Genomic DNA, 14,319 nt, shown 5'->3' with positions numbered 1-14,319 from the left:
TCACTATATAGCCCTGGCTGGCATGGAAGTTTTTATTGTAGTCCAGGCTGGCCTCACCTCAGGTTCACTTGCCTCTGAGTGCTGGGATTAAAAGACATGTGCCACCCACCATTCCCCCATGAATGCCATGCCCAACTGCTGCGGCAAATTCTTTACATTGAAAGCAAGTCTTTTTTGGGGTAGGGAAGGTGCTGGAATTGAACCTAGGACTTTGCACTTGTTAGGCAGGCATTCTACTTACTGAGCCACACACTTAATCCTGAAAGTGAGTTTTTTAATTTGAAAAATTAAAGTGAGTGTACTGAGAAGGTCACTATAATGAATTGGTTAAGATGTTAAGTTTTGTGTTATTTATCTGAAGAACAGAAGTGAACTAGCAATTTGAAAGCACATTAATTTATTGTTATTTCTAGTTGTGGTACTTTTTTTTTTTTTTTTTGGTATCTTGAGACTGGTTTTTCTGTGTAACCCTAGCTGACATGGAACTCCCTCTGCAGACCAGACTGGCCTCAAAATCAGAGATCTGCTTGCATCTGCCTCCCTGCTGGGATAAAAGGTGTATGCCACCATTGCCCAGCTATAATAGCCATTTTTTTTTCTGTTTTTTATTGGCAGTTGATAATGTGTGAATTTTTAAAAATGTGTTTTTTGGTTGGTTCTACCTGACTTTCATTATGGAGTTCTGTATATGTGATCAATATCTAAAGGTAAATATATTTTATAAGGTACTCTGCATTTTGATTTAATTATAAGGGTAAACTATTTTTTTCCCATGCTTTATTTCTATAAGTCGGGTCAGTTTATAAAGTGGTGGGGAATGAACTCAGGACTTTTGTGTTCTAGGCAAGCACTTTACCAGCTGAGCTATATTTCCAGCCTCACACTTTGCTCTTTAAGTGTGTGTGTGTATGTATAATTTCTTTTGTGTGTGTGAAACACTGATAAATGTGTTACATTGATGAATTGCTTTGGGGTACTTTTGTTAAGTTACTGAGATTTTTTTAAAGAATGCCTCATGAAATCTGATGGATTAATTGGATTCAGGAACTGTTTTTCCCTCCTTGTGTCTTGTTTATGGATAGTTCTGTACTTTTTATCTTCTTCTATCTCTCTAGTCTTATTTCGAACAGTTTTGAAGATGATTCCCAGATTGCCTCACCATTAGACCCAAATGGAAACTTTAATGTCGTCATTAAAGAGGAGCCTCTAGATGATTATGATTATGAACTTGGTGAATGCCCAGAAGGGATTGCTGTGAAACAAGAAGAGACAGACGAGGAAACGGATGTATACTCAAACAGTGATGATGATCCTATATTAGAGAAACAACTAAAGAGGCACAATAAAGTTGATAACTTGGAAGCTGACCATCCATCTTGTAAATGGCTACCAAGTAGCCCAGGTGTTGTCAAAACTAAAACGCTTAAAGTAGATACTGGAAAAATGCCAGTAGTTTACCTGGAGCCATGTGCTGTTACAAAAAACACAGTGAAAGTTTCTGAACTTCCTGATAGTATGCTTTCCATATCTCGAAAAGATAAAGCTCTGTTGGAGGAATTAGAATATTTGCCTGCATATATTGAAAATTCCGGTGGGACTGGCTTTTGCTTAAGCAACGATTCAGAAAATAGTCTCAGAAAACATTCATCAGATCTCAGAATGGTGCAAAAGTATACTTTACTTAAAGAGCCTCATTGGAAATATCCTGACCTGTCTGACAACAGTAACACAGAAAGAATACATGACAGTTCAAAGGGATCAGTTGGAGACTCATTTTCAGGAAAAGAGGACTTAGGCAAAAAGCGAACACCTATGCTTAAAATGACAACAACCATGAAGTCTGTGAATGCTAGTCAGAGTGCCTCCCCAAATACTCCTGGAAAAAGAGGAAGACCAAGAAAGTTGAGACCCTCCAAAGCAGGGCGACCACCTAAAAACACAGGGAAGTCTTTATCTGCTGCAAAGAGTCTTCCTGTAGGCCCTGGAACTACCTTCCCTGATGTGAAGCCTGACCTAGAAGACGTGGATGGCGTGCTCTTTGTCTCCTTTGAGTCAAAGGTATGATTGCGATGGTCAGCTTCTTTCTAAGGCCTGTTAACTATTCCTGGATTGAAACTGAATATTGGCTTAAAAATCAAGATCTGCTTTTGTTAATGTATCCATTTGTGAGTATGTTTGGGAAAATTGATATCTTCTTTTGCTTTAGTAACAGCTTTTTTTTGTTTTTTTTTTTTTAGGATTTATTTATTTACTATATGTATATAGTACATGTTCTGCCTACATACCAGATCCATTTTAAGCTATGTGGTTGCTGGGAATTGAACTCTGCTCTGGAAGAGCAGCCAGTGCTCTTAACTTCTTAATCTCTGAGCCATCTCTCCAGACCAGTAATCACCTCTTAGGATACTTGCTTTGAAATAGACTGTAAAAATGAACCTTTGCTTAGATTTCATTCTGTAATTTGTGTGATGTGTTTATCTGATTTAAAAAAAAAAAAAAAGATTTTTCTTTGTCTGTTGTGGAGGCCAGAGGTGTTGCGTTGCCCTGGAGCTAGAGTTACAGGCAGTTGTGAGCTACAACGTTGGTGCTGGAAATTTAACTTGTAATTTTTATTGTCCCAGACTCAAAACCTAACAATATATGAAAAGTTCACTGACTTTTTTTTTCCTCTGAGATAGTTTCGTTCTCCTGTACCTGTCAGTAATAATAGAGTATTGGAGAACCAGTTACCAGCCCCGCCCCCCCTTTTTTTTTTTTGAGATAGTATCTTTACATAGTGTTGGCTATACATGCTCTGTATTAGGCTCCCTTTGAACTCAGAGCTCTATCTGCTTCTTCCTCTGAGAGCTGGGACTAAAGGCATATGCCACCATACCCAGCTCAGTACTAACAGCCCTTATTTATGATTGTCTCATGCACAGATATTTTTTGGTTTGTGCTCCTCTAACTCTATGCATATTATTTTTTACACAGATTTTTAAAAAATGAATCTAGTAATTCTAAGTTGCTATAGGTGTTGGGTGTCTTTCTGCTACTGAGAAAGCTTCTTTAGGTACACTCTGAGAAATGAGCATGCAGATTGTATATAAATATAGTTTGATGTTGTTTGAGTATGAGATTATTATTTGTGTTTAGGCTTTTTTGTTTGTTTTTGTTATTATGTGCCTAGAATGGCCTTGAATTTTGAATCTTGCCTCAGCTTGCCAAGTGTTGAGATAACAGGTGTGTGTTACCATGATTGATTTGGCTTTTGCTTTTGTCTTTTTCCTGGTGGTAGCGGTGTTTGCCCTCTTCCTCTCTCCTTCCTCCTGTTCCCACCTTCCTCCTTCTCTTTCCTCTTCATCTTCTTCCCCCTCTGCTTCTAACTCCCTGCCACCCTCCCCTGTGTTTGTAGCAGGAATGGGGAGAACAGTACTAGAGGTCAAATCCAGGGCCTTATGCGTAATAAGGCAAGTGTTCTACTAGGCTACTTTTCATAGCCTCTGATGATTAAAACAACTGAATGCTAATACTGTAGAAAATAGTAAATCATACAGTATGCTAGATGTGGTGATGGATGCCTGCAGTCCTGGCTCTTGGGAGGCAGCGTGCTCAGGAAATGACCACCACTCTCAGCTTTTTAATAAGTTTGAGGCAAGCAGGGGTTACATGAAACACTGCCAGCAAAAGAAAATAAAAAGACAAGAAACCCCAAAGAGTATGAGAACAGTTACTCCTATTGGAGCTATTGCTAAAACATGCTGTTTTTATACTCTTAGCCCTTTATTATTAGTATTAGTATTATTTTAAAACTCCATCGTATATGAATGGAATATACATGTAGTTGGGTCTTAGTTCGTATGCCTGTGTGACTATGTACAGAGGCCAGAAGTTGGCACCGTCTTCATTGTTCTCAGTCTTATTCTTTGAGATGGGGTATCTTCCCTGAACCTGAAGCTCACTGATTGGCTAGGCTAGCTGGCCAATGAGCTCCAGTGATTCTTCTGTTCCTTTTACCTCAGATGTTACCAGGGATTACAGAAAAGTGCCACCATACCCAGCTTTTTCATGGGTGCTGTGGATAAAGCAGATTTTCATGGTTACATGGCAAGCGTTTGTCTGCTGAACACTTCCCTGCCTCTGCCTATTGTCATTGGTTTTTTTTTTGGTTTTTTTTTTAATTTTCTTTAAACATTTTAGAAGCAACTAACTGGCTTTTAATTTTATAGGAGGCTCTAGATATTCATGCAGTTGATGGGACAACAGAAGAACCTTCTAGTCTTCAGACCACAGCCACAAATGATCCAGGTATTATTTTACAGTATAAATTAATATATATTTGCTGTTGGCTATAGTAATGAAGTGTCTCTGATGTACATTATTTTATTTCATCATTATTTTGTGAGTAGCTTGCAGAACAAGAATTTCCCAGTTGGAAAAGGAATTAATAGAAGATTTGAAGACTTTGCGGCATAAGCAGGTGATACATCCTGCTCTTCAAGAAGGTACTAGTTTCAGAATGTAGATAAGCCAATTTGTCTTTTGTCTGTTTTCTTTTTCTTTTTCCTTCCTACCTCCTTTTGCTTATTTTTCTGTTTATTTTCTCTTTTCCTTCCATCCTTGATTTTTATTTCAATACCTGTCAATTAGCAATTTTTTTCTCTACTTCTAAAGTTATTTTCAATTAAAAAATATGTCTAGTAGTTTGTATACAAAGAAAATAATCTAGTAGTTTGTATACAAAGAAAATGTATTATAGGTGGGCATGGTGGTTATTATTATTATTTTTTTAAATCAGTTAAATAGTTTTCCAAAATATGGTCACTTAATTTATAAGTAATTTTTGGTTTAGGCCCATTGATAATAACTGGAGAATTAGTGCCTATAATTAAGCCAGAAACTCCATCCATGGCAAATTTTTATTAGAGACTCTAGAAGGTTTCTGAACTTCGGGCTAAAAAATAAAAGATTGGGATTTTGCTTTATTTATGTTGCTTAAAGAATTACTTAGAAATTTGATAATCTAAAACAAAATACAGAGCTGGGCGCAGTGGTGCACGCCTGTAATCCCAGCACTGAGGGAGGCAGAGGCAGGTAGATCACTGTGAGTTCTAGGTTAGCCTGGTCACAAAGCAAGTCCAGGACCACCAAGGCTACACAAAACAAACAAACCAACCAAAAAACCCAACCAAACAAGAAAACACAATGTACATTTGTGTTTTCTGTGCGTTTGCAGCCTGAGCATGGCTTTCTTGTGTCCTTTGCTTAGAACCTTAGGTAATCAAGATTTTGATGAAGCAGTTGGCAGGGCATGCTTTTTTCTTTGTTTGCTGGAGAGGATTTTATTCCCATTCTCTTTTAGCTTATTGACAGAATTTATTTCCTTGCAGCTTTAGGATTTTGCCCTTGTTCAAGGGTAGGCAATATGTAATACCATAATGTAAGGATTTAAGTGAAGCTGATACTGTTTAATAATTTTTGCTTTTTACCATTTCCTTTATTAACTCTTTGAGGCTTTTTTTTTTTTTTAAGAAGGGAGATAATATGGGCTATGGTTTATTTTTCTTGTAGTGGGCTTAAAACTGAATTCAGTGGATCCAACAATGAGCATTGATCTTAAATACTTGGGGGTACAGCTGCCTTTGGCTCCAGCCACTAGCTTTCCCTTATGGAATGTGACAGGAACCAACCCTGCCTCACCTGGTGAGTATGTAGCATTTGTGTAATTGAGTACTGTTTTTCTTCTCTAAAGTTTAGGTTATTTGTAGTATAAATTTTAAAACATTACGTTTATTCTCCAATTTAGGATACTTAGATATCCATGTAGGATATTTTAGAAAGTAAATCATTTCTTGGCATAGAATTAATACATAGGATGTATTTCATAGTAGAGAAACAGTAGTTTGACATATATTGGCTGGCTAGAACTCTGGTCATATCTTTTGCTTTTTCTTTTATAGATGCTGGGTTTCCTTTTGTTTCTAGGACAGGGAAGACCAATGACTTCACCAAGATCAAGGGATGGAGAGGAAAATTTCATGGTGCTTCTGCATCTAGGAATGAAGGTAATTAGCTTTTCAATTTTTAGTATCTTTTTATTTGTTTGGTTTTGTTTTGCTACTACAGAGATTAAATATAGGGGCCTAACAGCTTCTCAGGTACTTTCCTGCTCAGCTCAAGCCCAACTCTTTTTCTGTGTTTTTTTGAAATGCAGTCTCATTGACCACGGAATGCTGGCTTTAAGCTCCCAGTCTTCCTGCTTATCAGTCTCCCAAGTGTTAGAATTACAGTCTTATGCCACCAAGCTTGGTTGGTCATTAGTCTTTGTTATAGTTTTAAACTCTATATATGTTCTGAAGAATACAGTATTGACCTGGGATAATGGCACTTGCCATGAATCTCAACCCTTGAGAGGCAGAGGCAAGTAGATTTCTGTGAGTTTGAGTTCATTCTGCCTACATAGCCAGTTCTAGGTCAGCCAAGGTTACGTAGTTGAGACCCTGTTTCAAATCAAGTCAGTTTTATTGGTCCGATTCTTATCCTTTCCATCTCTCCTTTAAACTGAATTGAAACAGTGTCTTGCTGGTATTGTTTTTTTCTCCCTAGCCATACCCTGGGGTTCCACTCCTATCCATGTCAAACCTAATAATCCTTGCAGCTTTCAAACTGTTTTTCCTTTTGTTATCTTAGATATAAAAAGTATTATTTCAGGATTATATACCTTCAGAGCTGTCAGAAGTTCTTATAGTCTCATGTATCAAAGTAAACTTGTAATTCAGAGGTTTTGGTTAGCAATATGAATCTGTTTGTTTGGTTTCCTTCGTTACTACACATGTTTGTTTTTAGACCCTAACCTGCTTAGTTTGCCATTTGTCCAAAAGAGTCTTCTCTATCTTTGAGTTTGTAAAATCTTACAACAATGGTAATATGTTTGAATGTAATATTTTTCTTTCCGGAAAGCGGGATATTGATAGGTATGGTGATAGACCATTGTAGTTCAGTCACTTGGGAGGCAAATAAAGGAGGACTGTAAGAAGTCTTGCTTAGTTCCTATATAGTCGCATCCAGGGCTACTTAGTGAGAACTTGTTTCAAAATAAAACCAAAAAATGAAAACACTTAAAGGATATGCTCTTCTTTTTATGGTTTTTCCCTGTTCCCTTGTACTATGCTTCAGATTCTAGGGACTCAAGTCTCTTAAATAACCTCTTAACATTCTGTTGAAGTCTACTTTTATTTAATTTCTTTTATTCCCCTGCTGTTGTTTTTACTTATCACTGGTTACTATAGTTAGGTGAGAAGGTTGATGGCTTATATCTAGACACTGTCTCATTTTGCTTAATTTTCTATTTTTTCTTCTGAGTAGGAACAGTTTAGAGAAGTCTCGATCATGTGTAGCTCAGTACTCCTGACCCTCTAAATGTTCTTAGAGATCTAAAACTCTGAGGTTTAAATGTTTTCTATCTTTTTATTTCTAGGTGGAAATTCAGAGGCCTCACTGAAAAACCGTTCTGCTTTCTGTAGTGATAAGCTAGATGAGTACTTGGAAAACGAAGGCAAGCTGATGGAAACAAGCATGGGTTTCTCCTCCAGTGCTCCCACATCTCCTGTAGTGTACCAGCTCCCCACCAAGAGTACCAGCTACGTTCGAACTCTTGATAGTGTACTTAAGAAGCAAGCTACCGTTTCCCCTTCCACCTCTTACTCTGTGAAGCCTCACATTGTGACCACTGCCTTTCGGAAAACAAAGTCTCAAAACAAACAGACAGCACTGAGTGGCCGAACTAAATCATCTTTTAAGTCTATTTTACCATACCCTGTTTCACCAAAGCAGAAAAACTCACATGTGATTCCAGGAGATAAAATTACCAAGAATTCAGTAAGTACAACTTCAGATAATCAGGTGACCAACTTGGTTGTGCCATCTGTAGATGAAAGTGTATTTCCAAAGCAGATTAGTTTGCGGCAGGCACAACAGCAGCACCTACAGCAGCAGGGAACTCGCCCTCCAGGCTTGTCAAAATCTCAAGTAAAGCTTATGGACCTGGAAGATTGTGCGCTCTGGGAAGGAAAACCGAGGACCTATATTACCGAAGAGAGAGCAGATGTCTCCTTAACAACTCTGCTTACTGCTCAAGTAAGTATTTGCTATTTTCTGTAAACATTGGTGCTTTTGGCAAATAGGTAAGCTGGGTTTTAGTATTTTAGTTACCTAGGAGACAATTAAAAGGATGTCTTCACCTACTTTCTTTGAACTAATCTTTTGAGTATAGATTTCTTCTGCCAGTAGAGGAGACAGTATAAATGAAGGATGGATGGATGGATGAGTGGATGGATGAATGAATATTAAATTCTGTACTGAGTTGCTTGCTGTCTAAGCATAAACCTGAGTTTAGATTCCTAGCACTGACATAAAAGCCAAGTGTCATGCCTGTAACTCCAACACTTGGGGTTTGGGGTCAGAGATAGGTGAATTTTATTGGCTAGCCAGCCTAGCCAAAATGTTGAGGTTCAGTTTCAATGAGAGACTCTTAAAAAAAAAAAAGGTGATCCAGGAATGGTGGCACATGCCTTTATTTTTATTTTTGTTGTTGTTGTTATTATTTTTTTAAATAGTCTCACTATGTTGTTTTTATCCTGGATAAAACAACTCTGTTATGTGTCCTGGAACTCACTCTGTAGAGCAGGCTGTCCTCAAACTCAGAGGTATTTGCCATCCTCTTTCTCCTGAGTGTTGGGATTAGGAGTATCATATGCAATACCTGGCTTGGTTTATGTGTGTAATCCCAGTACTCAGTAGACAGAGGCAGGAGGATCTTTGTGAGTTTGACACCAGACTGATCTACATGGTGTTAGTACTAGGCCAGCCAAGCTACATGGTGAGACCCTGTCTTAGGCAGACAAAAATGATGGAAAATGATAAAGGTGCCTGACACTGATCTCTGGCCTTCACATGTGTATCCATGGGGTGGCATAGCCACACAGTTGTACATGCATATGTTGTACTTACCACAATAAATAAAAAAAATTAAATTTCTGGAGCTAGCAGTCTGGCTTAATGAGTAAAGATGCCTTCTGCATAAGCCTGGTACCCTGAGTTCAGTCTCCAGAGACAATGTGAAGGTGGAGAAAGAGGCCCAGCTGCAGTTTTGTCTTGTGACGTCCTTATGTGTGCTGTGGCACACGCACCCTCTGTATGCACACTTGTGTATGTATATGTGTTTGTAGGTGAAAGTTGATGTTATATGTGTTTAGTCCCTCTTTTTGTTTATAGAGACAGGATCTCTGAAGCTAGTTTAGGTAGTCAGCTGACCCCAGGGATGCCCATCTCTGGCTCCAAAGTACTAGGATTACAGATGGCTTCCTTGCCTACACAGCTTTTATGTAGATTCTAGGGATCCAAATTCTGCTCTTAAACACTTGAATGGGAGCACTTTATCCACTGAGTCAATTCCCTAACCTGTGTTCTGTATTTACTAGTCATTCATAAAGATTCAACTGTGTATGATTTTCTTTTTATTGTTTATTTAGTATATTTTATATAAAATAATAGATAGTAATTATTTAGGATTTTGCAGAACATATATGATACTGAAGAGTTATTCACTCTGTTGTACTCTAGACAATATGAGCCTGCTTGTGCTCCAGGAAAACCTTATGAAACATTAACTTTGACCTATAGCTTTGTCAGTCCCTGCAGAACAACATTTCATGTGGTTTCTAGTGAGTTAATAACCTATATTTGATATTTTTGCTCTTAATCAATGAGAAGTTTCTTTTGCTAATATGTGCTAATACATCAGAGAGTGAGCTTGTTTACTCAGAGCCCTAATAATATGTGTAGTCTGACCTTTGAATCTGTGTTAGTCTTGGTTATTAGTACTCACAATACTAATTGTAGATCAATATGTGACTTCAGTTGGTGGTAGTATTGGGATGATTTAGTAAAATTTTAACTTTCTTTTTTAATTTTAGGCATCCCTCAAAACTAAACCTATCCACACAATCATAAAGAAAAGGGCTCCTCCATGCAACAATGACTTCTGTCGCCTGGGTTGTATATGCTCCAGTCTAGCTTTGGAGAAGCGCCAACCTGCTCATTGCCGTCGACCAGACTGCATGTTTGGTTGCACTTGTTTGAAAAGAAAAGTTGTGTTGGTTAAAGGGGGATCTAAAACAAAGCATTTTCATAAGAAGGCTGCTCGTCGAGATCCATTATTTTCTGATACACCGGGAGAGGAAGCAAGGGAAGGAGGAGGAGTCAGAGAAGATGAGGAACAATTGAAGGAGAAAAAGAAGAGAAAGAAGCTGGAATACAGTGAGTATTAATTGACTTCAAACTCAGCTTATTTTTTATAAAAGTATACTTTTTATATATGTGTGTACCTGTTCTTGTGAATGTATGTAGAAGGGGCAGTGATTGAAGTCATGCGTTTTCCTAAATTACTTTACATTAGATTAAAATAATTAAAAAAAAATTACATCCGTCCGTCTGTCTGTCTATTTATCTATCTTTTGAGACAGGGTTTCTCTTTGTAGCCTTAGCTGTCCTGGACTCACTTTGTAGATGGCCTCAAGTTAACAGAGATCCACTTGCCTCTGCCTTCCCAAATGCTGGAATTACTGTTGTACACCACTGTACTCAGCACATTTATACTGTGTGTGTGTGTGTGTGTGTGTGTGTGTGTGTGTGTATAGGTCAGAGGACAACTTGAAGGAATAGGTCCTCGAGACTAAACTTGGGTTGTGAGATTTGATGGCAAGATGCTAATGCACTGAGCCATCTTACTGGCCTTTACATTTTTCACGATATCTCACTGAAGCTGGAGCTCATTGATGTGGCTAGACTGGCTGGCCAGCAAATCCCCAGGGGTCTTGTTTCCAATTCTCCGAATGTGGGGCTGCCACACTTGTTTAGTTTTTTTTTTAATGTTGGTGCTAGGGATCTGTACTTTGGGTTCTCATTTGCATGTAGGAAACACTTTCATGACTAGTCTTTTTCCCAGATCCTCTGTGTATGTCTGTGTGTATGTGTCCTCTTTTCTTAGTACTAAGGACTGAACCCAAGACCTTATGCTTGTCCAGTAATCACTCGACAATTGAACTAAATCCTTAATCCCCTCTATTTTTTTCCATTTATTTAACATGTATATGTTTGTGTGCCTGAATGTATGTATCACCTGCATGTAGAGCTCAGAAGAGACTTTGGATTTTCTTGAACTGGAGTTACAAATGGTTGAGCCACCATGTTGGTTTTGGGAACTGAACCAGGTTTGGTTTATTTTTGAAGGTAGGGTCTCTTTTTGAAATAAGCTAGTTTACCTATGCAGCTGGCCCCAGGGATCCTTATTTTACCATTTCAAGTACTAGGATTACAGATGGCTGCCTTGCCTACCCACTTTTATGTAGGTTCTGAGGATCCAAACTTTGGTCTTAAATGCTTAAATGGGAGCACGTTATCCACTGAGTCAACTCCCTAGTCTTGTGGATTTGCTATAAATCTCTTCAAACATTGGCTCATACCAGTAATCTCAGTCTTGAGGAGGCTGAGGAAAGATAGCTGAATTCAAGGCTAGCTCAGCTAGCCTAATTTATAGAAATACTCTGTCTGAATTGCCTCACCACCCAAAGAAAAGCATAAAATAGCACATAAAAGGCTCTTTGACCTCCCCACCCCCCAAGGGTGGAGCAGTCCTGTTAGGCCACAGAGGAGGGCTTTGCAGCCAATCCTGAAGATACCTGATAAAATAGGATCTGATGAATGGGGAGGAGGTCCCCCCCTATCGGTGGACTTGGAAAGGGGCACGGTGGAGATGAGGGAGGGAGGGTGGGATTGGGAGGGAATGAGGGAGTGGGATATGGCTGGGATACAGAGTTAATAAAATGTAACTGATAAGAAAAAAATAAAATTAAAATAAACTAGTGAATGTGAAAAAAAAATGACCCCACCATTCACCAAAAAAAAAAAAAAAAAAGAAGAAGAAGAAGAAGAAAAGAAAAGTAAACTTTAGAGAGACCTCAGCCACCAGGAGGACCAGACAGGAGCCTAGCATAATTGTCTTTTGAGAGGCTTCACCCAGCAATGGATTGAAATAGAAGCAGAGGCCTACGGCCAAGCATTAGGTGGAGCTCTGAGAGTTTTGTGGAAGATATGGGGGAAGGATAGAAGGACCTGGAACTCCACAAGAAGACCAACAGAGCCAACTAACGTAGGCCCATGGGGGCTCTCAGAGACTGAACCACCAACCAAAGAGCATGCATGGACTGGACCTAGGCCCCCTATACCTATGTGGCTGATGGACAGCTTGGTCTTCATGAGGATACCCTAGCAGTTGGACTTGGGGCTGTCTCAGGACTTTGTTGCCTGCTTTTGGATCACTTTCCCTAGCTGGGCTGCCCTGTCTGGTCCCAGTGGAAGAGAATGTGCTTAGTCCTGGTAAGACTTGATGTGCTGGGTCAGGTTGGTGGTGGTGGGGCACCCCTTTTCTAAGGAGAATGGGAGGGAGAAAAGGGGGAAGAAGGTGGGAGGTGGGACTGGAAGGAGAAGAATGAGGGGCCTGTGTTCAGGATGTAAAGTAAGTGAATAAATAATTAATTAGAAAAAAAAGTGGACTTTACCCAAGAAGGTAGAACAACTTCTCTGGGTGTTAGCTACATTGGTAGACTAGAAAACAGTGTCTTTAAAGTAGAAAATTACAAGTTACTGATAATATGTTTTAAGAGCTGGAGAGGGGCATGGTGGAGATGAGGGAGGGAGGGAGGGAGGGACTGGGAGGGAATGAGGGATCGGGACACGGCTGGGATACAGAGTTAATAAAATGTAACTGATAAAAACAAACAAACAAACAAACAAAAAAAGAGCTGGAGAGATGGTTAAGAGCATTGTCTGCTCTTCCAAAGGACCCGGGTTCAATTCCCAGCACTCACATGGCAGCTCACAACTGTCTGTAATGCCAATTCCAAGGGATCTGACACCTGCACACTAATTCACATAAAGTAAAATAATTACAAAGAGAATGTTTAAAAGGTATTAGATTTATTTTAAAAAGACCAACCATGTTTGAGAACCTGGGTGATGTTCATGAGTAGGTGGTGTATGCCACCATCAGTAAAGACCAAGAAGATTGAGAAGGCAGAAATCTTGATACAAGGAAGTACAGTAACTGAGTCAGTAAGCATTTGTTAAAAATGTGAGCAATTAGTATAAGTAAAGAGAATCCATGTGAACAGTTAGAATAAATTTAGTGATTCATTATTATATTTCCTCTTTAAAGTAGTATTTGTATTCATTCTGTAAGGATTAATCTATAAGCATGATTTTGATAATTAGTTGATAGGCTTTGTGATTTTTAAAATAGAATGACTTATATACAAACCAGTGAAGACAAACATGATTATAGAACAGGAATCAGTAACAAACCTAATGGCTGTATGAAAATGTGAGCTGACAAGGCAGAAATGGAAAAGGTTAAGGTGCCCTCCTCCTTCCATCTCAATGATTCCTTAGCTTCCACTAAATCATATCATTCATTACTAAAATTACAAATAGTTAAAATTAGTTATCGGAGCCCAGTTCAAGGTCAGCCTGGCTTACAGAGTGAGTTCCAAGACAGCCAGGGCTACTCTGTCCTGAAAAACAAACAAAAATTAGTTACTTGTAGGAGCTGTGACAGTGGATCTGTGATGGATAACTTGTTTTTTCTTTGCATATTTCTTTGTAGGATTTTAATTTTTACATGTTTTTATGTTATAGCTAGAATGTAAATTAAAACATTCTATTCTCATTGCATGAAATCTAGATCTTTATGATTAATTTTTTTGTAATTATGATAGATTTAAAGGATTTATATAGTTAAAAATTCATTAATCCTGTAGTATGAAGGAAAACTAACATCATTGGACACCTTGTAAGGATACCTTATAAATTTTGTAATCTTATGCTGAGGATGCTTTATTCTCCATTTTGCAAATGGATGCTTAGTCTCAGTTTAATTTATTATCCATGTTTAATACAATTTTTCTGACTTCATGTTTTTTCTAGTGTAATATCTAAATTAGAGCTTCTTGAATTTTATTTCTACCTTTTTATATTACCTTTTGGCTTTCACTCTATCCTTTTTATTCTGTTTATCCTTTAGCTTATTAAAAATATGGCTGGCTGTGTAAAGGTATTGTAGGTATTTGCTGTGGGCAATATCAAGTGGAATCAGCTAAAACCTTGTTTCCTTGTTTCCTAAGCCCTCCTAAAATTTTCTTGGAGCTAGAAGACATAGTCAACTAACAATCTGCAGTGAAGATTAAATAGTTGATTTTTATAATCATTCTGATGAGGAACAGAGGT

General features: G+C 38.4%; 1 protein-coding gene across 10 annotated transcripts in view; it reads left to right on the top strand.

The window, feature by feature from the left end:
* The window catches only part of Mga (MAX dimerization protein MGA), a 92,370-nt gene that overhangs the window by 43,420 nt on the left and 34,631 nt on the right, over window positions 1-14,319 (top strand). For all 10 annotated transcript variants that reach the window (XM_060371620.1, XM_060371619.1, XM_060371618.1 and 7 more), the window contains exons 3-9: window positions 1,116-2,058; window positions 4,209-4,287; window positions 4,389-4,484; window positions 5,551-5,682; window positions 5,940-6,044; window positions 7,457-8,115; window positions 9,954-10,296. In XM_060371620.1, coding sequence (XP_060227603.1) covers window positions 1,116-2,058; window positions 4,209-4,287; window positions 4,389-4,484; window positions 5,551-5,682; window positions 5,940-6,044; window positions 7,457-8,115; window positions 9,954-10,296 — 2,357 coding nt within the window. The remainder of the gene's footprint in view (window positions 1-1,115; window positions 2,059-4,208; window positions 4,288-4,388; window positions 4,485-5,550; window positions 5,683-5,939; window positions 6,045-7,456; window positions 8,116-9,953; window positions 10,297-14,319) is intronic.

The sequence above is a fragment of the Meriones unguiculatus genome, chromosome 18 (genome assembly GCF_030254825.1).
Source record: "Meriones unguiculatus strain TT.TT164.6M chromosome 18, Bangor_MerUng_6.1, whole genome shotgun sequence".
NCBI lineage: Eukaryota > Metazoa > Chordata > Mammalia > Rodentia > Muridae > Meriones > Meriones unguiculatus.
This window is presented reverse-complemented; position numbering and strand designations above follow the sequence as displayed.